The following is a 25,646-nucleotide window of genomic DNA, read 5'->3' on the forward strand; positions in this document are numbered from 1 at the left end:
CTATTCTTACCATTTTTGCTGAAGAATCATGAACAATGAAAATTATTTAATGAGCCATTAAGTTAAAAAGCATCATTATAGAGTCCATCGTCAGATTTCTTCATGTGAACACAAAGTCAAAAAGACGTTGAAAATCTTTTAACATCAGCTCTTTTTCTTTTCTTTCAAGCGCTAGTTCCCAAGGAGACACTGGGGCATTTATAACCAGTGTAAGATAGTGATAGAGAACAGTCTGAATATACATCTGGATTCCCTCAAAGAAAAACTATAAAATCACCTTACCTGGCAGGACATTGGACTGGGAAAAAACGCACAAGGAATAATTTGTAATATAATAAATTATTATTATGCAATCTTTATTATTAACTCTTGCAGTGATTTTTCGTTCGTTTGTTGTTTATTTCGTTGCATTTTTCACTTTCAATATGGGTATTCTGAATGTGCACCACAAAGTGTGAAGCATTTTTAGTCTCAACAAAAAGAAAGTGGACTCTTCCGTTTTATATGACTAATGGTTAGCTTTTTAATTTAGGAAAAAAACTAGACAAAATTTAGTAGCTGAGTATTATTTTTCAAACAATCTTGATTGGGATTTGAAACAGATAGTCAAAGAAATGAGTGTCAGATCATCAAGATGATTTCACACCATCATCACCTCCAAGAAGAAAAAAAATCCATGTTGATATCAGCTTTCTTCCTTTTCCACCCCCAGCGGTTAGTTTCACACACCTCCCAGACTCATTTCACAAACTCAGCATCTATGCACTCCATTAGCTAACAAGCACACACACTAGTTGTGTTATTTTTAGATTATATTATTTTGTTTTTGTACAGACATCCACTTGGTTGTGATTTAGTTCAATTGTACATTATTTCAGAAAGAATCTTTGCTATAGTGTAAAATGGATAAAGGATTTGACTAGCTGTAGGAAATGTGACACTATATTTTGCTATTATATTGATAGAGAACCTTACAACAGCACAGAAAATGTTATAAAAGAGATTGTGCTTATATATATATATATATATACCATATATATATATATATATATATATACTCTCTATATATATATATATATATATAACGTTATCTAAAAATCATTTTGAAAGAGAGATTTTACTGATGCGGTGTATCATAATGTAAATCAGCTGTTGTGTAGGTGGAATGAAGGTAATGAGTGCTTGATTTCCCACAGACTAAACTCCTTATCAAATCCAGTTCGAATCTAATTCTAAACCACGACTGAGAGTTCTAGAAATTCCTGGAACTCCAGAATTTAGTCAGCTGATTCTACTGAATTATGAATGAGTAGGTTTTAGTTTTGTTCAGAGTAGCAGGGAAGGGAGCCTGATGTTTGTAAACATTCATTGAAGAGTTGTTAAAGCGTCCCTAAAGCACCCTCTAAAGTATTTTAGTACCTCAACTACAGATTAGAGAAAGAGGCAAAGGGACTAGGTCTGCAAGCCGTCCTCTGTTAAAAGCTTTTCACGTAAATGGAGTGGATCTTTTTGGTTGTTTTTATTTTGGCATGCTTTACTTGTGAACATGACCTTAGTTTCCTGTCCACACATTCACGCTGCATACTTATGTCATTTGTGCCCTTTTCCATGTATAGTTGAGAGATATTCCCTCCATACCATTAATAGTAAGACTCTCTACGCCAATCGTGGAAACTACAAATGCCAAAGCCATTAACGCTTTCACTCACTCTGGGTACCGAATGCGGAGGGTGTTGTGCAATATTTGTTAGGAGATGATACATGCAGTTCTGTGGCAGAGTCTTTTGACCTACTGGTCACCACTTACCATAAAATAAGGAAGAGGCTTTCAGACCCAGATAGACATTTTCACTTTCTTGAAGACTGAGCACTTTTATACTCTTTGAGGTATTACAGATTGTGTTCAGCAGATGGTGGACACAGAGGGATTTTCAGAAGAGAGACTGAAATATCACAGTGAAGCTCTTATGATTACTTAATAAATTTCTTTGAATAGTAATGGGCCATGTATAGCATTATTATGACAATGCATAAACCATGGATGGCATCAGTGACTATCAGAATATAAATTGAACATTTTAAATGCTGTGAGGTATTTTTCTTCTTCTCTTACCATGTGTAGTTTTCTCCTTATTCAATGCTTAGTTGTTCTATCATCATACTTAGCATATCATTTATTAATTTATTAATTACACACAATGGATGTAAGCATTTCACAGGATCTTTTATTTATATATGTATATATATATATATATATATATATATATATATATATATATATATATATATATATATATATATATATATATATATCCCATTAAATCTATTAGGTAGTTAGTAGATCTCAAATAACTGATGTAGCTAAGGAGAAATCAAACCCTGCAGATTGTATGCACTTGAGCGAAGGCTCTCCAGGGCCTTATGGTGCTCATGAGACAGTGCTGGTCGTGAATTCCAGAGTAGATATTCAGCTTAGTCAGCGTGCTGAAATGGGTTATTTTATCTCCCAGGAGTTACCCAGATGGGCTTAATCACTGATATTAAACCTTCAAATCAGAGTGCATCTATTTATCACAGAAATCTCAAATGTTTTATTCACTGGCCTCTCACGTTGCATTTTGAGTCTATTTCTTTGTTCAGAGCGTCTGTCTGGAGAGTTCGCTGTGATTTATTTGTCCCCCAATTGAATGTGCAAAATTCTTTTCCACACATTGTTTTTTTTTTTTTTTTGAATCCCAAATGATATGTGCAATTTTGTATAAATATCTGTTGCACTTATTGTAGTTGTATAGGAGATCTTTAGTGCTTGCTGTCCCCCCAAACCTCTCTGTTTTCTATTTATATCACAGAATTAAATTAAATTAATAAACACTTTGTCCCCCTTCTGTTTGTGATATCATTTCCAGCATTCCATAGTGTAACAGTTAATCATGCGCTTAAAAAAAGAGTACAGAGACTGTGTTAAAGGAAATAGTTTTATTTTTATTTCACTTTTTTCTTTTGACTTTTCTGAGTGCTGAAAAACTAAAACATATTCTTTGCATCCTACTGTAGTATGTATTCCTGGTTAGCTGAGTATCCTACAAGGCATTGCTTTAGATATGCAAAATGCACTCTATCTAAATGTAAATGAAGATTTAGTGGAACATTTACCTCTTCAGATGATTATGGCCTTCTCCTCTCAAATGCTTTGGCCTTTTTTAGTTTCTTATTGTATGTGTGATAGTGCATCTAGACCTCTTTACTGGCCTTCGTTGACTTCTCACATTAATTAATCTGCTGCTGACTCATGGCATGTTGTAATTGATATACAGGGCTTTTAACAGAGTTTGTCATGCAAGACAAACCTTCCGCTCCCAAATTACTCTAGAAAGGCACATGCCATTTATTTAATCGCTGTGTGTGACAGTCCCGCTAATAGGTAGGAGTGGACCTTAGGACCACTCACCCAGTTTGCATTTGAAGTGTCACTTCAAGCATTGTTTCCTCGACATTGCAGAAACTGAAGTACTTATTATGTACTTATCAAGTGCATATAGTGTATTTATCAAGGCCATGATACAGTGCTAGAAGAGTGGCAAGAGTGACTTTGGCTAACATTGAATTTTTCCGGAATTATGCGTATTGAATCACGTAATCATTGAAACTGTTATTTTAAGATGCATCATCAAAATGTATATTTATCTATATTTGTAATATTTGGAAGGTATTAGAGCAGCTACATCTCAGAAATAAAGGGAGGTGTCACTGGACATCGTTGAAAAAATGTGCTAACGTGTCTTTTTGTATGTGAGTGCTAAATTATGCACCATTTAGGGAGTAAGATGCTTAAATTGCTGTTTTGCTCTTATATCTTCTCATACTTCAGTGACAGCTTTTTTAGCTTTTTTCTGAGCGTTTCCAGCTGTTTTGCTGTCCTCTAGTGAAATGGCTGCTTTGTATATTTTTTTTTTTAAATAGCCGTTGTATGCTTATAAGTCTGTCAGCACTTTCAAGTTTGCTAGACCAGATTTGTAGTGAAAGTTACTAGCATTCCTTATTTCACTCCATCGTGTTTTGTAGTCTCTTATCCTCATTCCTCTCAGCATCAGGGCACTGCGGACTGTTCATTAGAACGCTGTTCACCCAGAAGGACAGTTTCTTCTCCTCTGCAAGTCCGACCTCAAATCAACCAAAGTCCTCAAAGTGCTTCGCTGCAGCGCAGAGGCCTGACCGCTCTCTTTCAGTTTAATGAAGTCTGTGTAGACGTACGGTAACAAATCTTCTCCATATAAGTGTTGCGAACAATGACAACTAGATATTATTAACATTATTCCGCTGTTTTTCTTTGTATGACTTAAAGACCAGAAACGACCCGACTGGCATTTTTGGAAATCATTAAATTGTAGGACAGACGTAAAAATGCATAGTTAAAAATAAAGTGTAACTGACAAAGCAGCCGTTAAATGTTGCTTTAATATAGCCTGTGTTTATTATAGTTCAAAATGGCTATGCTCGAGCGTTATTAGAAATACTGACAGAAAAACCTTTTTGTAATTACCAAACTAGTAATAAATTAAAGCAGGTTTAACAAGGGCACGTGTGGAAGTTGTATGTGTATTTTGTATTTTCACGCTGATCTTTAAGATTATGCTTCAGATATTCATTATATTAACAAACATCTAGGATTGTATACTAAATTCATGATTACACATCTGTATTAATATGTTTGATTATTTGTTACCTGATAAATAGCAAGGTCGTTGTCTACGCCTGTAAGTATGTTTTATATATTTGAACCTGGGTGGTATATACAGTTATTAAAAATTCATTGAAGTTTAACAATATATTAATTTTAATACAGCTGGCTGTAGATCTGTCATTTTACTGCTCTTTTCCTGAAAAAATAACAACAGAAAACATTCTGCACAAAATAAAGTGCAATAATTGTATTTTATGTTTTTATGTAGCCTGAGTAGATTTTAAAGAGAGGATAAATCGTCTGTTTTGTGTTTCTGTGATTCATGTGTTTTTTCCCCTAAACTGGTGTTTGAGAACATATTAGTTAGACATTGAGATGCTGATATTGCGTGGTATTGAGTTCATGATCTGAGTCCACCAGAATAAACCTAAATCTTGAAGGATGTAGGTTTCATAAAAGAGTTAATTAGATTTGATTAGGCAACATTTCTGCACATTGCACTGATGTAGGGAAAATCTTACTGTAGTGATATTTGTAAAGGCAGCAGATCCACGATGCAGTCCCCGACACCTGTAGCGCAAGTCCACTGGAAAGCACAATCTGATCAGGCCTGAGTTTGACCTTTGGCCCCATTCTCACCTTCAAAAACTGAGAAATTACATGATTATGCAATGCACTCCTTTTAGACAACGCTGCTTTCTGTTTAAAGATGTCTTAGTTTTAAGTCTAGTCCCTAAACATTTTTGAGGATACACATAAGGTGCACAATAAATGAAATGCTGCTCACCAGTAATACATATATGCTTTTCTGGCTATCCGTATGAGTTGTACTTAATACAGCTGTACACATTGCCGTAATCAGAGCTGGTTATGTTGTCGATGTGTAGCGTTGGTTTCTCTCACTGGGAAAGAGTGTCTGTGTTTCTCTAGAATAGGGACTCCTTCTCTCTTCCACGTCAGATTCAGAAATAAGCCGCTCACTTCACATTTTAAGTCACAGATGTGTTGGAGTCAGGAGACCACGATTTCTGTTGCATTCAGAGAGTCTTAAAATAAAATGATATGATAAAAATAAAATAAAAATATGATAAATTAGACACAGGTAGTAATAACTCTGATATATCCCAGCTTACATTGAATGATTAATGCAAAGTTTTGGCGTTTGTAGTTCTGTTTAGTAGAACTATCGTTTCAGTGAATACTCCTTAAATGTCTTCTCTGCCAGTCACGTTCTCCATAACAGGCTATTTATTGTTCAAAAGAAATGAACCGTTCCAGTGACACTGTATGGAAGCCATGAATGTACTCTTTTCTTAAACATAGACACGTTTGTGATCCTTTTATTTGATCCATTCCACCAAGGGAGCAGATCAGTAACATTCTCTCAGTGACTCCACACGACTGTATAAGCCCTTCTTCACTTCACCTTTATTTTCATTTGCTGCTCAAATCCAATATATATATATATATATATGTACATTAATATCAATAAACATACTTCTAGGTGAAAGATAAACTGTATCATATAAATGATAATATAATATGAAGCGACTGGCTTACAGTAAACAAAACATATACTATATATCTAACTTTAAAAATATATATAATAAAAAACCTTATATTTACATAGTAGAAAACCACATATACATTAATAAAAACCAGCAATAAGTATTAGCTAAATCGTGTAATACATTACAAATGCAACAAAGAAAAACAGAAAAATATAAATAAAGCCTCCAGGCATGTAAAGTCAAAGAGTTAGACATAATCCTCTTGTAGCTAAATTGCCATTTTCTTAACATGTTAACCAGTAATGAAACTGTTCACAACTATAAGTCTTGTTTCTACAGCCTTTAATACCTCAAGATTTTAAGCTGTTATCTCAGAGTAAAAAATAGCTGCTTAAACCACAACAGGAAAATGGCAGTTAGAACAAGGAAAGAGAGGCAGGAGCCCTTTTATTCCCAGCTGATATAATGTGCATGTTTTCACACAGTGCTTTATTTAAAGACAAATTGCTTTGCTTCAGTACATCATTTTAAATGTCTAAAACTGATTATTGTTATAATGCCATCAGCAGATGCCTTTTTAGTATACAGTGTTAATTTGATTTTTTTCCTGGAAATAATATAAAGCAATGATAATTTTAATATATATGTAATACATATACTAGACATTTAGTAGTTGCCACAGCACTTTTAACTCTATATTCCCAATAAAAGCTATAAAGAGTCTGAATCTCCTGATACCGAATATGAAGTAGCATAGTGACCATGTAAGAAGTAAAGTGAAATAGTGAAATCCTTCCTTCCTCTTAAAACATACAGCCGAATACGTTTAAAATGCATAAACAAAATGTAACCAACCGGCAACACAACAGCTAAGAACAAAACAGGATGTCAGAAAATAGGCCATAAAAGGACCTCCAGTGTAAGTGAGTTTTTCTAATTCAGTGGCTGTACGTAAAGCAGGCAATTATGTCAGATTTCCTGGACTTCGCTACACATTTAAAAGCGCTGATCTAGGAAAAACCCGAATACAACCCAGAACTAAAGCATTTAAAATCCTGCGCTTTAATAAAAATGCGAACAAGTAAAACAATAAACAAATAATGCAAACAATTAATGAACATTTGCAGATTATGAAAAGCATTTTGTTTATTATTTAATGTAATATTATGAGAACATAATTTGTCCTCAGCATCAGAGCGCGACGTGGACTGATCATTAATGAAACCAGTGCGGGCGACAGCCCAGTTTCTTGTCCGGCTTGGCAAGGTCCACCTCAGAGTAACCCAGAGAGACCTGGTAGCAGGCTGCAGCGAGGCCTGACTGCTATCTTTGGTTAGTAAAGTCTGTGTTGGCGTACAACAAATCCTCTTCAGAAGTCGAGTACTTCCTGAGAGAAGAATTAGTCGGGAGTATACATGCGTTATTAATATGTATACATAAATAAATACAAATAGGGTCTCCCCGGGATACAAATAGTTTAGTTAGTTAGAAAGCTACATAAAATGACTTGTACCTTGCTTTTACTGTTAAGACCATTACTTGTGTGACTTATTGGAAGCTTGTGACCGTTGCTTCTGACCTGATCCATGGTTGGTAATGTTTAAAAGCAGGTGATAACAGAAGATATTCTAATTTTTAAAAGCATTTTATTGTATTAAGTTATTGTACAATATCCATTTGTTTTCCTGGAATAGAAATCTGTTAATTTTTAAATGTGTGTCTACTTAAGGCTAATTTGTCTGTATACTGGCATTAAGTCATTTTTTTGCTAATAAGCACAAAAAAGCTGCTTTTTATTTCACAAGATCTTTCAAAGATAATAAATAGTAATTGCATTAATGTGTACTAAAATCAAGATTTATCTGTTTATGCCTTTTTGTATGTACCTGAAATAAATTCCACCCAGACATAGTCTGCATCACCTGTGTATTAAGAAGTTATATGATATTTTATATTAGTGGCAGCTCAGGAAAAAAAAATTGATTTGTAGTTTCTGCACTTTGTCACTCTTACAGCCTTAAAATAAGCAGATATAAAATACACTACACAAAATATTATTTTACATTATATAATCCTACACGTGCCACCTGCTGAGCACCATTCTGCACATTGCTGATGTATTGAAATCTTACTGTGATGATATTTATAAAGCAGCAGAACCACGATGCACAGTCCCAGCACCTGTAGCGCAAATCCACTGAAAGCACAATCTGATCAGACTGAGTTTGACCTTTAGCCCCCATTCTCACCTTAAAACCCCAGAAAATTACATGGTTATGCAATGCACTCCTTTTTAGGCAACTGCTTTCTGTTTAAAAGATGTCTTGAATTTTAAGTCTAGTCTAAACATTTCCAGAGATACACATAGATTACACAATAAATACTCACAGTAATACATATATACTTTTCTGACTATCCGTATGATTTGTAGTAATACAGCTGTACGTACGTAATCAGAGCTGAATTATGTTATGCGATGTGTAGAGTTTGGTTTCTCTCACAGAAAATTATCTGTGTTTCTCTAGAATGAGGACTCCTTCTCTCTTCCACGTCAGATTCAGAAATAAGCCGCTCACTTCATTTGAAGTCACAGATGTTGGGAGTCAGGAGACCACGATTTCTGTTACATTCGGAGGAGTCTTAAAATAAAATGTTTTAATGTGCACCACACGAATCTGATAAATTAGACACGAGTAGTAACTAACTCTGATATGTCACAGCTTACATTGAATGATTAATGTAAAGTTTTGCGTTTGCATGAATTCTGTTTAGTAGAACTATCCTTTTCCAGTGAATACTCCTTCATCTTCTGCGGTCCGTTCTCCAGAGCAGAGGCTGTTATTATTCAAGAAATGAACCGTTCCACAGCAAGCGCTGTATGGAAGCCATGGTATGCTGTTTGTAAACGCGAACACGTTTGTGATCCTTTTTGTTTAGTCCATTCCGCAGAGCGAATCAGTAACATTCTCTCAGTAGGCTCCGCACATTCTTATAAGCCGTCTTGCTTCTTTGAGTTCAGTTTTAACACTTTGTCAAATAAATCGCTTGTTTTATTAATAAGAGCATATTTATGTGACAGATAAACTATATTTATATTAATCACCATAAATATGTAAAAAATGTAATGTCGGCCGTTGCAGATCAAACTCAACATCATGTATATAAAATATTTAACTTTTAGAAAATTATAAATCTTATTAATATCTGTATAAGTAGAAGCCATACTTTTTGTATGAAAAAGCATCCAAATATGAATGTAACATCCAGGCATCGTAAGTGAGGTTAGTCTTCTTGATCTAGACTTTTTTAGATCTTCTTGCTTAGCTAAATCAGCATTTTATTATGACTCATAACTATTAATCAAAACCATTAAAATGTAAGAAAATTCTTTTTATTTAATGCTGTTTGTATGCTCCAAAACCACTGTCATCTCAGAATAAAAGTAGCATCTGAAGACTCAGACAGGAAAGAAGGCAGTGCTGATCTCATTCAAATTATCTAACAGACAACGCCTCATGTACATATTCATATGCGGTTTAGTGTAATTGTTTTAAAATGATTATTAATGTAAAAAGTCATCTTGCTGTACTAAATCAGCGAATCCTTTTATTATTTAGTATTAAATCAGTTTTAATGCTACATTACATTTTTATAGGATATTTATATAATACACAAAGCAGTATATCTTGTAATAAAAAAGCTATTGGGTTAGAAACTCCTGACAGCGTGATTAAGTGACACCAAAAATCTATTAATGCAAGAAGTGGGAATTAAACACCAGAAACTCATTTCCCTTTGGTTTTACCCTTAAAAGAAGAGTCCAACTCCATGCAAAAGTGTAAAAAAGTAGGCAATGGACTGACTGATATAGTAAGATTTGAGATGATTATTTTGAGAGCAGACTGATTCTCAAATCTACAGATTTTTTTAATTAAAAGTCTATTAAATGCAAACATATGAGTCAAGGCATAAAACAATTTAACTTCACACAACTGGTGACAAACGGCTAAGAACAAAACAGGATGTCAAATGGTAAATAGACCTCAATCAGAGTGAGTCTTTCTAATTCAGCAGTGGCTGTCTCATGAAGCAGGCGGTGTGTCAGATTTCTGGCCCTCCGCTGCAGATTTAAAGTGCTGAAGACAGGAAAGAATAAAATAAACTTATTAATTCGCAACCCAGAACTGATACATTTAAGAATGCTGTATCTTAAAAATGTGAACCGATACCACGTAATACAACACATGCAATCCCAGTTTTTGCAGATTTTTATATAATATTGTATAGTATCTGAAACTGACCTGTGAGTTTTGAATTAGGAGATAAAGTGTGAACAGGGCGTGAAGTAGTGAATCGATTCTTGTACAGGGATGTCCAGGACTCCTGAACAGTTCGCCAACAGCCATTACAATATAGCCCCAAAAACATAGAAAATATAGACACTTAAGAAACATGCAACTTACAAATAATGTCAACGCCTCTGCCAAATCACAGTCAATATCTGCTGTGGGAAGATTGACCTGATGAACAGATGGGAAAGTAGAAGGTCAACGTTTGAATTTGCAGATTTTGTTTATGACATTTCAATCCAAGATCTAACCTTCCTAAAGCTCCTCAAACTCAGGCGCCTCTTGCATAGGCTATCAATATCAGCATCGAGTCAGAAGAAATATACAAGTCTCTTGTTATAAAATGACATAGATGTTGTATTTCTGTATTTTCTGGATGTTCATGGCTTAGTTTCATGTAATTAACGCATGAGTATGATGTACAATCGCTGGAGGCTTGGACCGTGAAAAGCTCACCTAATGCTCCTCGATCCGGCTGTCTATGGCTTTAGGGTTCTTCTCTGGGTTTTCAAGCGCTCTTTACTTTCGCCTGTGAAAGAGATGTACATCTTTCTAATTTTACTTATAAGTATAGACCAAAATTAGTACCTCAATTGTTCTAGTAGCGTGTGAACTCAGCAGCGTTGTATTTGTTTGCACATTCTCCTCTGAGCCACAGAAGCACTGTTAGGTCTGACTGTTTCATTCTGCAGCTCATCCAGAACCAGGAGACCCAGATTGTGGCCTTCCCATCTGGCCTTAGTACCTGTGAGTTGAACAAAACAATCAGAAACTTTTATATTGGACACCCATGTCCAGTTCAGATGTGTAGACATGCCTCACTTTGAGAAAGCATCAATGTCTCCCACAGCTGGGGATGAATCAGGGATAAAGGGAGGGCTTCAATTTGTGGTCAAGCTCTATCGTCTGTGAGTATACCTAAAAAGAATATATATTTTCCAGATTGTTGCATGTTGGTCAAGCGGTGTTATAGCCATTCATTGAGTGGAAAGCTCATTTACTGTGTTTTCAGATGATGTATAAATCTCATTTTAATCCCTTATTTTTATTACACAACATAACAATTACATTAAAGTTAACTAAATATTATTTAATTTCAAATTATTTCAAATTTACCATATTCAAGCGTGTAGAAAATATTATTTGATTGTGTTTAAATCGCGCAGACAAAAAGAAAGGTATTACACATTTTACTTAATATTTTGGGAGGATACTCATGTAAGTCTAGGACAAAATGACATGATTCTCATGTATGATGTATGTGTATTCACTTATTGAGGCGTTGTTAGCAAATAAATTAACAATGTAATGTAATTTTCATACTGTACCTTAGTCAAAGAGCTCATAGCTGGAAGAAGCACTGCTTTATGGCAGTTTTAAAGGAGTCCAGTTTGCCAGATGTTTGATATAGAGTACATCAAATGCAGAGTGTGAAGTCTGCGAATGCCGACGTGATGTACTAGAAAAAGCTCTTTGATCTCACGCTGTCACAGGAAGATATTTCATGTCTGGCTGGTACGTATGCACTATGAGAAATCATCCAAACACACACACACAAACACACCGTTTTATTTTAATAAATAATAAAGCTTCACTTATTTTAGCACTACTGATAAAACATTTACTTAAATGTTGCAACTCAAAAGGAAATCTGTCTATATCTCTACTAAAAATCAAATGAAACATTAATATCATCATCTCTTCTTTATATTAGACAGAAGATGAACAGCCCAGACCCTTCTGGAGCAGATCCGAATATGCCTTCATCAGACTCTGAGTCATCAGAATCATCTTACGTCATCATCATAAATCATCATCCTCTTCATCTTCTTATCGTTCTGATTAGAAGCCCGGGCGCAAGTGGTAGCTCTTTTTTTCTCTGTTGGATGCGGGCAGGTCATTTCAGCGATAATTTTATCCGTGGCGAATATGTTATAGTAAACACTTTAGTGTCCTCTTCTAGTTTATACGCCAGGCGTAAAGAGGCCATGGCGCTGTGCTTCTGCCTGCCTGACCTCCTGAAACTGAAATAAAGAACCTTAATGGCATGAAAAGCGATGAACCCTTGGTAAGTCAAATGTAAAGGCGTGGAAAACAGTCCCCAGCCTATCTGTCTTGAGGATGGTGTGTACACGCACTGGTAGCCTTCTGCATTCACCTCAAAACTCTCGTCGTATGGCTGGTTGGTTTCTGAGTTGAATCTGTTTGCAGGTATTATTTACACTTTCTGGTTTTATACTAACACTGGAGTTTCAAAATGTACCTGGAGATGCCTACTGAGATATTTTTAGGTGTCATTGTGATACTAAAACTCTGCTGACTCAAAACATGTCTGTGTGATGCCTTAAGTAACACTATATAGGTTTAGAAGTAATGCTTTTCCAGCTAGTTTAGCTGTTTAGCTTTACAAGGACTATATAACCTGGCAAAAAAAAGCAACCAGCCGCCATTATCGTCATATAACCCCTTAAATTATTTGTATCATGACACATAAAAGCATTAAGAGGCTTAACAATGTTTACTGAAGCAGTGTTTGGCTTACGCATTGCATCAATTGAGCTGCATTGAACAGTAGGTAATAAAATACACCACGTGTATGTTATAGTTTAATACGTATTGCTGTTCTTATCAAGATTAAATTTTTGGCATTTGCACGATAATATAGGCACGTCGCTCAGACGCTATCCGCCCAGAGAAACACGGTGTACTGTTGTCAAACTTGATCTCGCGGATGTTCAGCGGAAGTGCGTAGGAACGCCAGTTTTTAAACTCGAGCCGAATTTATTATTTCCGACAGCTTCATTTTAAACTCATAACAGAGTGAAGTTACTTTAATAACATTACTGAGTTTGTGTGTAGTTCAAAGTGCTTTATAATTGAATAATCTGTTTGCGAAAGCCCCCCCTGTTGCGTGTGCATTATTTGCATAATATACAAATTGAATGATGATGTGCTGTTTGTAGGTTATCGAAATAAAAGCACATCAGATACAATATCATCTCAGACATTTATATTAATAAACGTTTTTTCTAGAATTCTATCAAAGTACAATGATGAAGCAAATGCATAATTATTTTCCAGTCCACAAGAAGTCAAATAAGATGTTGAGCTTAAAATGATGTAATGAATACCTAATAAGCAGATTGAATAGTTTGTAGAAATGTCACATGGCTTTTTCTAAAACCCAAAGAAACTACGAAGAAGACATGTGGCTTCCCTCAATCCTCTAAAGTGTGGCAAGAGAAAGAACGGAAAATTAATATACTAATCTCTTTACACTTTTTTTTTTTTTAAATCTGGGACATTAGTGAGTGAATAGTATGGGGTAAAGAAAGCTGAGATTTATGATTTTGAGTCTGAGACAAGAAAAATCTCACGACATGACTAAAAAAGCACACACAGCAGTTCTAAACATCATGGATCAGCTCTTGAGAACAGGATGTGGTTCTTAGCACATTTTCTTGTTAGTTCAACTTTGCAAACTTGACAGCTCAACTAGACACTACAAAGGTATACATAAACGACCAGAATCGTTTTTTGATGTCACCGAATAGAATATTTTTGACATATTTAGCCGTTCGTTGGCCTATGCAATGTAAAGCACTGTAATATATATTTTATTAATTCATCACAAAGCGAACATCTGAGATAATACAGCAAAGAAAGCATAATGTATTTACAAATTTTAACTTGATGTTTTATATTCATTATTGGCACTTTTACAGGCATTTGACATCGATATATTAACATTGACGCATGATAATTGGTGATTAGGTGCTTTGTATACAATAATGAATGGTTACAATGCTAATGAGTATTATACATAAATTATTTTTAGGATGCAAAATAAAGTTTTTAAGGTGTCTTCTGTGGTGTTAGCGTAACTTCGTTCAAAACTTGAAAAATGGTCACCAGTTTTTGGGAGTGCAAGATTTTAAACGTTATCGTCTAATGGCTAATGTGGTTTTGATGCTTTCCACTTTTATGCTGATCTGACCGTTGCAGATTACACCAGATGTGAGAACATTCTACCCAATCTGTCACCCCTGCTCTCCTGCAGCCAGGACTACAAATAAATCAACACAAGAGAGAAGTCACTGAGGGTACGTTGGATTTGTTTGAAGACAGTTTCGAAAAACAAACAAAAAATGGACATTTGACCCTAGATCAGCACTTCTTTTAATATGAGCTCCAGTCAGTTCTCAAACATTTCTCTTGGTGTTAATAGGCAGATCTCCTGTTTAATTCAGCCTCCAGATTGCCAGCTCACACTCTTGCCACCTCCTGGAGATCCGTAATCAGAGAGTGAGTTTGTTGTTAAGCTACTCCACGACCAAAATAGTCATGATGACAGAGAAGCGTCGTTAAACATTTGAGCTCTGAGAGAAAGAAATGTCTATATTGGCAGTATTTAATTGGTAAACACACTATATTTCGATCTATTTAAAATGTCCTGAAGTAAAAAAAGTATCTATACCTGTCTGTAAGAAAATGATCATGAAATCTGCGTTTCTGATCTTGCGCCACGCCAAAGCATGTCCATCACTTTCCTGTTCTCAGGGGGTGCAGGTGGGGCACTCGGCCTCGCTCTCTACCAAAGCTCTCCAGGCAGTGCTGATGGAAAGTGTGCCCGCACAGGAGGAAGTGCACAAGCCCGGCAGCTCTGGTGGGCTGTTGCACATGCTGCACTTGGTCTTTTGGAAGATCTTTGCACTGAAAGAGACAGCGTAATCATGTTATTTTAAAAATAAACATGAAATTCCTACGCTTATCAACTGTAGCATAATATTTTAATGCCGTTGACAATAAATGAATCCTTGATTTGCTCACCAGGTTTTAAGTTCCTGTATCTCAGCTCGAGAAGGTGGGCGTTTCTCTCTATACTGTCGAATCTTTCTTTCATCTTCCTCGATCTCAAGTTGGGTCTCGCTCCAGTTTATTTATCAGGTAGTCTTTTATGACTGAGAGAGATGCTGTGTGGAATTATGAGCCAAAGTCTGCACCACTGCAACATAAACATTCATAAAGGTCCAACTTATGCTGACAACATTAGTTATACAGTCTAAAATTAACCACTAAAACCAGGCGATATTAAAACGTGCTAAAATGTCACAGCCATGTATCGATGTGTGAAAAACACAAGAGGTTTTTTTATGTATCCTTTACTTACCCAGAAGTGGAGGCATCAAGTTGTTTTCATCAATGTGCTGCAGGACTTCACTAATGTAGGCCTTACAGTTTTCTTTCTTTATGTGCAAAATAGCCTGGAGAGCCTGTTCCCACAAACACACTTCACTGTCCCCATAGCGTTTACAGGCCTCCACGACTTTTCCCATACTCCTCATTCTGCATGTGGTAATGCATGATCTGCTGGTACCTGCAGAAATACACCGTCCTGTCAGCTTTGCTTTCGTGCTCAGTGTAATGCAAGTTTAGACGTATTAAATTCTGAAATGAATTCAGTCAGTAATTGCGATCTGTTGTCACACAAGGCTGTAGTATGGTTGTGGAATGACGTAGATCATTTTTATAGCATGTTACGAGTAAATGAGATCGACATTTCTAAGAAATAGCGCTTACAGTTTGCCCTTTTCATACAGATACAGCACTCCTTCCTTGAAGTTGTGCATCTGGCAGAGCACCAGGGCTTTGTCAAACACGGTGTTGTCGCTCCTCAGCAGGGACAGTGCTGCCTCCTGCAGGACTTTCTTCTTCTGTCAGAACAAAGACAGGAAGTTGGGTTTCTGTAGTATATGCTTTTACAACAGTAAGACCCCTTTAATAATACTTAATAATGCAGCTACAAAAGATAAGACCACATGAGATCGGTTTAATGTTTTTTCTCAAGATGCAATATTATTGAAACTCTGGCCAGTCATAAACTTGTGATTACTTTTATAGCAAAACAAATAAAAAGTCTAAATACTAAAAAATGTCAATGCCTTTTATTTTATTTTCATTTTTAAGAACTAAAAGCTAAAATCAATCTTGTTAAATGCTGCCTTATACTGTGCATTTATGAAGTAGCAAGCATTTATGAATTGCTTAAATCATAAATCAAACATCTGATAAATATCAAATTTCTAAACAAAAAAAAGTCAAATTCTTCAGAAATCCTCAAAGCGTTCCATCAGATCTTGCAGGTGCAGATGTTGTCATTAATAACATAATATGAGACACATGTGTGTGAGATATGTTAACAGATTGCACAAAGCATTTTTTTATTTTACCCTGGGTCCTGCTCATGTGCCCAGTCCTGAAGTCTGAGCTCTAGCAGAGTGTCATAAACTCCCTCCAGGTGAGAACGGATCCACTTCAATCATGTGTTCCAGGAGCGCTTTCGCAGCTCTCGTGGGTTATTGCAAATACTGGGATGAACTCCTTCCTGGGATTGGCCTGTAAAAAGGTATGTGAATTATTTTATTTGTCGGTGGTGGATTATTTATAGGTGCTAATGTTAATGCAGACCTTGTTTTCTGCAGGCCTGTCCAGACTGTCCCTGTCGGTTGAGTCTTTGCTGGGGTGATAGTCAGTGCAAAGGCGTTTTAAGAGGATAGTGGTGCTTTCAGGCACATGATGCATTAAAATCTTCCGTAACGCTTCATTACTCTCTCTGCTTGATCAAATGGCAACCTTCCAATATAGCGTAAAGCCTCCTGATAATTCTGAAAAGAAGTACTGGTTTAAGTATTGGCTTTACATTAAAGCTTTATTTGTGTGTCATAACAGTATCATATATTCACCTTTAAATCCTCAAGCTGGATCTTTAGATACCATTCATGGTGCATGTGTCTCTGCCAGAAACACGGCGTTGACTTGTGATAACCTGCCTGGCGTAACACCTTGATGGCAATCTCAACATCAAAATGCACCTCGCTTTCATTGCTCTACATTTAGAGGAAGGATGCAGAGTTTAAAAAGGATTGTTTGTGATCATCATTCAAAAAGCTTAAAATGCACTTTCAAGCCAAAAAATCTCTTTTATACAGACCTTTATGAACTCTTCCAGCTTGGAGCTGTCCTTCAGTTTGGTGTAACAGTTGAGCAGTAGAGTAGTGTGGTCAGCATTGGCCAGCGACTGTCTGTGGAGAGCCTGTAGGTGCACGCTTGTCAGGTTATGTATCCTCTGTGCATCCAAAAATTTCTGATTACATTATGAGGTTCGAGGCTTCCCAATGGTGCTGAGAGAGACAGGACACAACCATGACGTGCCTGATTTTAAATGAAACGTGTAGCTAAGAATCTGACCTGCAAATATACTCGAATATACTGCTGAATAGCTCCATCACCTTGATCCCTTTGACATAGAGATGGTCTCCATAATGTCTGAATATCTCAGACAGACCATCATTGTGTCAGATGCTGACTTTTAGCCAAGTTAATGGCCATCACAAAACAGGTTCTTCTTAAACAGCATCTAAAAAGGGTAGGGTATATTACTTTTTATTCATTTATTATGTTTTTAATCCTTAGGTTTTCTTTAATGACAATAACACCCGTACTGACCTCTAGCTTAGTCTGCGTGTCTTTTTTCCTGCAGCATATACAGCGTTCTGTCCCTCGTTAGGATCGTGAAAACGGCCCATGCTGCCAGAACGTCAATGACATCATCAACACCGCACTGTGTTTATGAACTTGTTGTCAAAAGGTCGTAAATGGTCAGGATGTGCTTTTCTGTAGGGATGTCTGTCTGCCGCCATAATCAGATCTCAAGTAAATTGAATGCCAAAAATGTGAAAAAAAGAGACTTACGTCATTGTGAACCATGATTCTTAAAGTACAATTAGTCTTACTTGCTGGGTGATTTGTTGTTGTGTGGTGAGCAGCAGCAGGTATCCTGTGTGCCAGTGAGTTAAGTTTATGCGCCCATCGAAGCGTAAACAGGGTCCTCTCTCATCGGGCTGGTACAAGTACACCGCTTGTGATCATCTCCAGCCACTATGAACTGTGAGTCCTGCGAAGGGTCTGTGAGCGAGCAGCGGGAGGGCGTAGCCGTGTGTGTCCAGTTCTGATACCGAGGGTACTCTTTCATTGGATAATGTGTAACACTGTCAACATAAGGATAATGCTGCTTTCAGCTCGGTGCGATTTTTAATCTGGATTCACACACAGTAGATCACATTTGGTGCAACTAATTTGTACCTGCACTTTTTCTAAAGTGGCGAAGCAAACAGGTCTTGTGACTTTGCCAGCCTGCCGGAAAGCCAGGCCTGTGATTGGACAGTTGCCTTCATGCGGAGGCTGAGAGTTTTACTGTGTCTGTCTCTGGTGATGTCACCCCCTTACGTCCATTCAGCAACACTGCCATCTGTGAAGCCTGACAATCCAACATAGATATAACGGTGGACATAAAATCAAAATAGCTGTGTTTGGGTATAACACCTACTTTTCCTGATCTAATTAATCATTCATGAATAAATCAGGATTGTTTGTTTCCACTTTTGAAATGCATCATATTGCAAAAAATATGGGTTGCTGGTTGCAATTTATTGTCACTGAAATTATTTGGCAATCACGTATTAGAAGATTTCAAGATATTTATTATAAACGTTTATTATAAAAGGCTACTTGGCATTTAGTTACTTTTGCAACATTAAAGTGCAATTTTTGTTATTAAAATTTTACTTATAAATGATATCCTTTATAAAAAAAAACATTTTTCATACCACATAAAATCCTAACACTCAAATCAACAAATGTATTAAAATAAATTTGATCTGTATATTAACAAGTTTACAAGATCATATTAAATCTGTCATTTTGGAGGGATGATATAAAAGGAATTTCATTGCTTGCAGTCTTTTTTATATCTTGACTTTTTTAAATACACATGGACTAACAATTGTGACAGTGTTATTTTAGCATAGTTAAAATGTTAATATTTTAAATTAGTTTTATATTTTCAGGGTTTTTTTACTTTTTAGTTTTGTGATTTTAAATACAGAAACTAAATGATAAAGATATTTGTCATTTTATATAATATTACTATATTAATATATTGTAATATTTAATATAATTGTATAGTATTATATATAAATCTATTTTATTTTGTCCCTTTTATTTCAGTTAACATGCATTTTATTATAAGTAAATATTTTTATTATAAGTAAATATTAACTGCTTTGTGAATAAAAAAGCTCTACCTATAGCCATGAAATTAAGGTTTTCTATGTACACTTAGACAAGACACTTCAGTAGGTTTGTTTCCAGGTATGGCAGGAAATATCCGGTACAAAGAGGACTGCCGCTGTCCTTCTTATCAAGGTTCCACACCTTAACCTGAAGGCCAAACACATGCACTTAGATATCTATCAGCTTACATCTCTAAAGGCACTGACGTGCAGCTTCAACAAACACCTTTAGTGATTCTTACCAGAGGATTGATGCCAGGCTCATCCTGACCCACAGATACCAGGATGTTGTGTTGTTTCAGCTGGTACAGGTGTGTCACCAACGCAGTTTGTAAGCCTGAAAACTAGACAGTTGCAGGGAGTGGGTCAAAACCAGATCTGCCCATCCATATGTGCATTGAACGAGTTAAAGAAACCAATCACATATGGCACAACTGAAATCATCACAAATAATCAGCCAGACAGGAATGAGTTTTGGATTCACCACAAATCTAAAACACATGCGTTTTACAAAACGGGACACCTACAACCAATAAAATACGCTACGTCTTGTACAACTATAATTAGGAAATATATGTAGTATCAGGGTCATCATTGCTAACTAGCCTCAAGCACGACTTCAGCATTTTAAGGATATCTCCAAGCACAATGTGTCCTCGACCTGAATCACAGGCCGCAATTCCCACCGGTAGTTGGAAATTTTCCCATTTTCGCTCGCTCGTATCTTTCACCGTTTCTTTATCGAAAAACACAAAACGTCTCCACTGTAAGAACGCTGCCATTTTCCAAGCAGTTCTTGTTTAGCAAAATCATGTGACTCGCATCACTGTCATGTGACTAGTGTCAGGCTATTCTTGTTTTCTGTATTCACGTTAATATAAAGGTAATAAGGTTAAGCACAAGGAGCCACAAATAAAAATAAGTCAAATAATTGGTGCAGTTTTTTAAGCCAAAATACGCAGCAAAAGAAAATTCTTATTTTTAACGAATGACCTGTATTTTTAAACATAAACGTACATATGAAGAAAGTCGGTTTAATAAATATCTGTTTATTTTAAATAGAATAAACGTAATTTTATAACTGTTTTATAACATCTAATGGATGCAAAGATGACGTGAATGTACCGGTCTCTTTAAAATAAACGAATCTACTCGCAGAGATGAGTCAAAAACTACAACTTGTCGCACAGCTGTCCGTTCCCCTATTTCACGTGGACCAATCAGATCCGTGCTTACTTACACGACCGACCACTCGCGCGCACTGGTTGGCACGTGGACCAATCGGCGTTCTCCATTCAAGGGTAAAGAGGCGGGACTTACCAGCATAGCGATTAGCGCTTCACTCGGCGAGCAGCGAGTTGTGTGGATCAATGAGATCACGCCGCGTTCCGGGCCCAATGTGTTAGAACAAGCCGGTGATTGCAAGAGCAAAATCAAGCAAGCGAGGTGGTGTGCTCACAGAGCATTGCTGGTTAATGCGATCTTCCTGACTCCTGTAAGACGTTAGATACCAAGGATCAGCACAGAAAAGTTTTGGTTCATAATTTAGGGCAGGATAAGCGTTTCTAAATATTGTTGTTCAAGTGTCAAGAGGGATTTACCAGTCAACAACAGCCAATATAAAACTTGATCTGACTGAAGGTAAGTGCCATGCCATCACTTTCTTTGTTGGAGGTGTTTCGGCTCATCTGAGTGGTTGCATATGTTCATAAATGTGTCTTGATCAGTCAAGTACAGTGGTACATCTACTAGACCATCAACCGCGTTTTCGTGTATATATAGATGTATAGAAAGAAAGCGTTCTGTTCACAACGTTCACATTATCAAGCAGTGGAATTACACACTTTGACATGGTCATGATGCTCTTCTCATCAGGATCAGGCAACCTCATTCAAGCTTACGTCACACAACAGGCTGTGCAACTGGAAGTTTCCACTTTGCATTTTAAATCAGCATTAAAAACAGGAGAAACTTGAGGCGTAAAAAATAAAGCCAAAATAGATTTTTTTAATTCATAATGACTGTAGTCTCGTATTCTATTTACTCCTTGGCTCTAATGTCTTCTGCAGGAAATCTCTGAGAGAGTGTTTTCTGGAGGCCCCTCAAATAATTTTTTATGTGACCCTTATAAGACACACAGAATTTGTGGGTTTCTGCTTCAGAACTGAACTGGGAAATCAGCTGCGTTCAAGACAACATCCAGAACACTTGTACTGTTGAGGAGGGGCCTCCAGGAACAGGTTTGTGATCCACATGTTCTCAAGCTTTGTCTCAGACTTGTGGGTGGATCACATCAAATCAGCATGTACCCATCTACACCTGTCACTGGCAGACTGTCTCCACCTGCACATCCATATTGCGTTTAGGCAGCTTTTCATATCGAAGTTGTAATGTTGTACTTGTCGGTTTTCGTGATGGTTTGAGGGACTTGCCGGTATGGTTTTGTTTGGCTTCCTGTTTTATGTGCAGGGCTGTCACTGTTGCGCTGTGACTTTTAGCCTACATGCTGTTGATCCAGTCTTTGTATATTTCCTGCAGGTCACAATGAGGGAAAGGCTGTCATTATGGGCTGTTTTCTGCCTAATAGTAGCTTTCCTGCCTTCTCAAACAGGTAAGCACTGTATAAAGTATGATTATGGTCTTATATTTGCTTTGGGGTTGTCTATCAGGATGAATTGATTTAAAACATGTTTACAATCTTGATATTTATGTTGTTGTTTTTTATTTAGGACCTAGTGTTTCAGCTCTCACTGACTTTTGTTTTGTGTTGCAGAATCAGTTGCTGTGATGTCTGTGGACTTGGGCAGTGAATGGATGAAAATCGCTATAGTGAAACCTGGTGTGCCGATGGAGATTGCTTTAAACAAGTACGTTTTAGGACAGCGTGTGTAAAATCCACACACGTGATTTAGAACACATGTCATTTCAGACACCGTTTTTACTCCTTTGTAACATTTTTTCTTCTTTTGTTTAGGAGTCCCGTGGAAAACTCCAGTCGCAGTGTGCTTAAAAAGGAAAGCGAGAGGCTTTTTGGAGATGGTGCTTTAGGAGTGGTAAGTCGCCATGATGCCTCGTGGCATTCGCAACGCATTTAAAATAATCTGTAATGGCTCATTTCCAGTTGCAACGTTAAAATTCATTGTGGAAACAAAATAATTTCATCTATCAGGAAAGCACCCTTTCCATACCAGAATGTTTAGCTAATAATTATTTTAATCTCCATCCCTTCTTTTTGAAGTTAGGTATTACTTTGTTACTTTGGATTAAATGATAATGACTCAAATTAAAGCTTATTCACAATTTTTTTTTCTTGCTTTAACAATGTTGTAAGTAAACCGGTTTGCTGCTTGATATTTTGTGGAAACATGATACATTTTTTTAAAGCATGAAAAACACCTCTTCGTATTTTCTTAAAACCTTGTTGCAGTGTATTTGACAAGCTTTGACTTCAGCATTCTTTAATCATGACAGGCTGTGAAGAACCCCAAGGTGGTTTACAGATTCCTCCAGAGCATTTTGGGAAAGACGGCAGACAATCCGCAGGTGGCACAGTATCAGAAACACTTCCCTGAACACCAGCTGCAGAGAGGCGAGAAAAGAGGAACAGTGTTTTCAAATTCTCTGAGTAAGTAACGGAGCGCTTGCAGGTGCATTAGCTATAACCAATGCGTTTTATATTAACATGAGAAATTAATCTTTTGTATCATCCAGAGAGTTGCAGTATACTCCAGAGGAGCTTTTGGGCATGATATTAAACTACTCTCGTGGTCTGGCCCAAGACTTTGCAGGTTTGATTATAAGGAGTCTCTGGATTGGTTGTCTTGGTCAGATTGATATGTTTAAATGAACCAATTTTTTTTCTTCTAATAGAGCAACCCATAAAAGATGCTGTGATCACAGTACCAGCCTATTTTAATCAGGCAGAACGCATGAGGGCAGTCTTGCAGGCTGCTCATATAGCAGGTCTAAAGGTCCTTCAGCTTATCAATGATAATACTGCTGTGGCTTTGAACTATGGAGTCTTTAGGAGGAAGGATATCAACTCTACTGCACAGGTACTTCTGAGAGAATTGAAGTGAATTTTATTTATTTATTAGGTCAACAGTGCATCAGTCATTGGTTTTGTTTGTGGGTGGGACTATCTGTTTGGCCAACCAATGGCATTTTGGTTACATAAAGTATAATTTTTAAGTAGGATTTCTGATTAAATTTTTTTTTTTAGAACATCATGTTTTATGATATGGGTTCGGGCAGCACAACAGCCACGATTGTCACGTATCAGACGGTGAAGACCAAGGAATCAGGCACTCAGCCACAGCTTCAGATCCGTGGAGTTGGGTTAGTCATGGTTGCCATATTTTCATCCACATTTTATTGCTTGTGTGTGATGGGTGTGTGTATATGTATATATATATATGTGTATATATATATATATATATATATATATATATATATATATATGTATATATATATGTATATATGTATGTATATATGGCAATGTATAAACTGTTAAGTTAACTAAGGCTGTTTCTCTTTATATTTAGGTTTGATAGGACACTTGGTGGCTTTGAGATGGAGCTGAGGCTCAGAGATCATCTTGCCAAGCTTTTTAACGAACAGAAGAAATCAAAGAAAGACGTGAGAGAGAATCTTCGCGCTATGGCCAAACTCCTTAAAGAGGCTCAGAGACTCAAGACAGTGCTGAGTGCCAATGCTGAACATATGGCACAGGTATCTCAAACTGAAATTACAATTTATTTCAGTAGTGTGCAATACAGTCTGCAAAAATGAAGAGAAATTCAGCTGTTTTCAAAATTTCATATTGTTGCTCTTATTGTGAGCCATTTTTAACAGTGCATGTTTTGGTCAAAGGACGTTTGTCAGGCAAACTTTTTCTTGCCATGAAAATAGCCACCGACGCTGGAATGGCATTTAATGCTAACAGTCAAACAAACAAATGATAGTATCACAACGTAATTTTCTGGTGAAACAAGACTTCTGGTGACTTAAAACCCGTCACTTTCGTACATTCAACTGCAAATTCACAAGGTTTTGTGTAAAATTCATTTAACAACCACTGGATAAAACAATGTTCCAAACCTATTATTTTTTCATAACAAATTTCACTTGTGTCTGTCATAATTCAAAAAGACAGTCGTTCACTGCTTTCCCTTCATTTTGACTTTTAAATGTGTGAAATGATCAGAGAGTAGACATTTCTAGGTCGCATTCAAATGTAAGCAAATTAGTGAAATTATCAGATGTTCTAACTTCAACTGAAGCATATGATGCTTTGTGATATTCTCAAATCATCCACTTCATGCAGCTTGAGTGTTGCAGTTGTTTTAAAGGTTAAAAGAGAGGGACAAATCAAGATAAGATTGAAGTATTTCTGATTTCATATTAATTTTTGATTTAGGAAATGCAAAGAAACCTGTTCAATACATCTGCCTTCAGTACATATTATCCACGTTGGATGGCCTTGATTAAATAGGTGTTATCAAAGAATGTTTATTTCCTTGACTGGATAAGATTTGTTAGCCTTTATTGTATGTTAACAAAAATAACAGCAGTATGAGGCATTCAGCGTTTCAATAAAATTGTAGTAGTCTGTGTTGTGGCACCTCATTTGATCTGTCTACTTCAACCCAGTCTGGGTGGTTTAGTGACCTCTTGTTCTCTCTCTCCAGATTGAAGGTCTGATGGACGATATAGACTTTAAGGCAAAAGTGACTCGCTCTGAGTTTGAGGCACTCTGCGAGGATCTGTTTGACAGAGTACCAGGACCTGTGAAAGAAGCTTTAGCTGCTGCTGAAATGAACATGGTGAGGAGCTAAAATTATGCCACTAGCTTTAGACGGGTTTTCTAAATGACCATGATTTATAAATGACCTGAAATACCTTTGTCGTCAAACAGGATGAGATTGAGCAGGTTATTTTGGTGGAGGATCCACCAGGGTGCCCAAAGTGCAGG

General features: G+C 36.7%; 3 protein-coding genes across 3 annotated transcripts in view; 1 reads left to right on the forward strand and 2 right to left on the reverse strand.

Annotated features, from left to right (window-relative positions):
* Nucleotides 1–10,274: 10,274 nt before the first annotated feature.
* On the reverse strand, nt 10,275–12,442 carry ift46 (intraflagellar transport 46 homolog (Chlamydomonas)). Its single transcript, XM_043249836.1, is given in 12 exon segments — nt 10,275–10,328; nt 10,494–10,546; nt 10,549–10,575; nt 10,652–10,722; nt 10,801–10,832; nt 10,950–11,093; nt 11,179–11,223; nt 11,225–11,265; nt 11,268–11,278; nt 11,355–11,416; nt 11,418–11,459; nt 12,338–12,442. Coding segments are annotated over 12 exon segments (687 nt in total).
* A 2,301-nt stretch (nt 12,443–14,743) lies between these two features.
* vps11 (VPS11 core subunit of CORVET and HOPS complexes) lies at nt 14,744–20,489 on the reverse strand. Its single transcript, XM_043250759.1, is given in 42 exon segments — nt 14,744–14,776; nt 14,778–14,887; nt 14,890–14,918; nt 15,019–15,068; nt 15,070–15,102; nt 15,104–15,136; nt 15,138–15,191; nt 15,194–15,254; nt 15,372–15,463; nt 15,465–15,518; nt 15,521–15,546; nt 15,712–15,874; nt 15,876–15,918; nt 16,122–16,257; nt 16,773–16,836; nt 16,838–16,879; nt 16,882–16,904; nt 16,907–16,937; nt 17,010–17,128; nt 17,131–17,206; nt 17,285–17,428; nt 17,533–17,719; nt 17,800–17,834; nt 17,837–17,896; nt 17,898–17,936; nt 17,938–17,958; nt 18,048–18,071; nt 18,073–18,224; nt 18,227–18,249; nt 18,335–18,357; nt 18,359–18,460; nt 18,463–18,522; nt 18,524–18,589; nt 18,684–18,776; nt 18,779–18,858; nt 19,685–19,709; nt 19,711–19,772; nt 19,775–19,820; nt 19,915–19,992; nt 19,995–20,041; nt 20,044–20,064; nt 20,310–20,489. Coding segments are annotated over 42 exon segments (2,805 nt in total). The 5' UTR covers nt 20,455–20,489.
* Nucleotides 20,490–21,223: 734 nt separating this feature from the next.
* The window catches only part of hyou1 (hypoxia up-regulated 1), a 10,532-nt gene continuing 6,109 nt past the window's right edge, over nt 21,224–25,646 (forward strand). Inside the window, 13 exon segments of the mRNA XM_043251115.1 lie at nt 21,224–21,313; nt 22,211–22,283; nt 22,446–22,539; nt 22,647–22,725; nt 23,144–23,279; nt 23,282–23,297; nt 23,384–23,460; nt 23,543–23,727; nt 23,895–24,010; nt 24,217–24,403; nt 25,363–25,497; nt 25,590–25,611; nt 25,614–25,646. The exon segment at nt 25,614–25,646 is cut by the window's right edge and continues 25 nt beyond it. Coding sequence (XP_043107050.1) covers nt 22,217–22,283; nt 22,446–22,539; nt 22,647–22,725; nt 23,144–23,279; nt 23,282–23,297; nt 23,384–23,460; nt 23,543–23,727; nt 23,895–24,010; nt 24,217–24,403; nt 25,363–25,497; nt 25,590–25,611; nt 25,614–25,646 — 1,147 coding nt within the window. The 5' untranslated portion in view covers nt 21,224–21,313; nt 22,211–22,216.

Source organism: Puntigrus tetrazona, chromosome 10 (assembly GCF_018831695.1).
Source record: "Puntigrus tetrazona isolate hp1 chromosome 10, ASM1883169v1, whole genome shotgun sequence".
Lineage (NCBI taxonomy): Eukaryota > Metazoa > Chordata > Actinopteri > Cypriniformes > Cyprinidae > Puntigrus > Puntigrus tetrazona.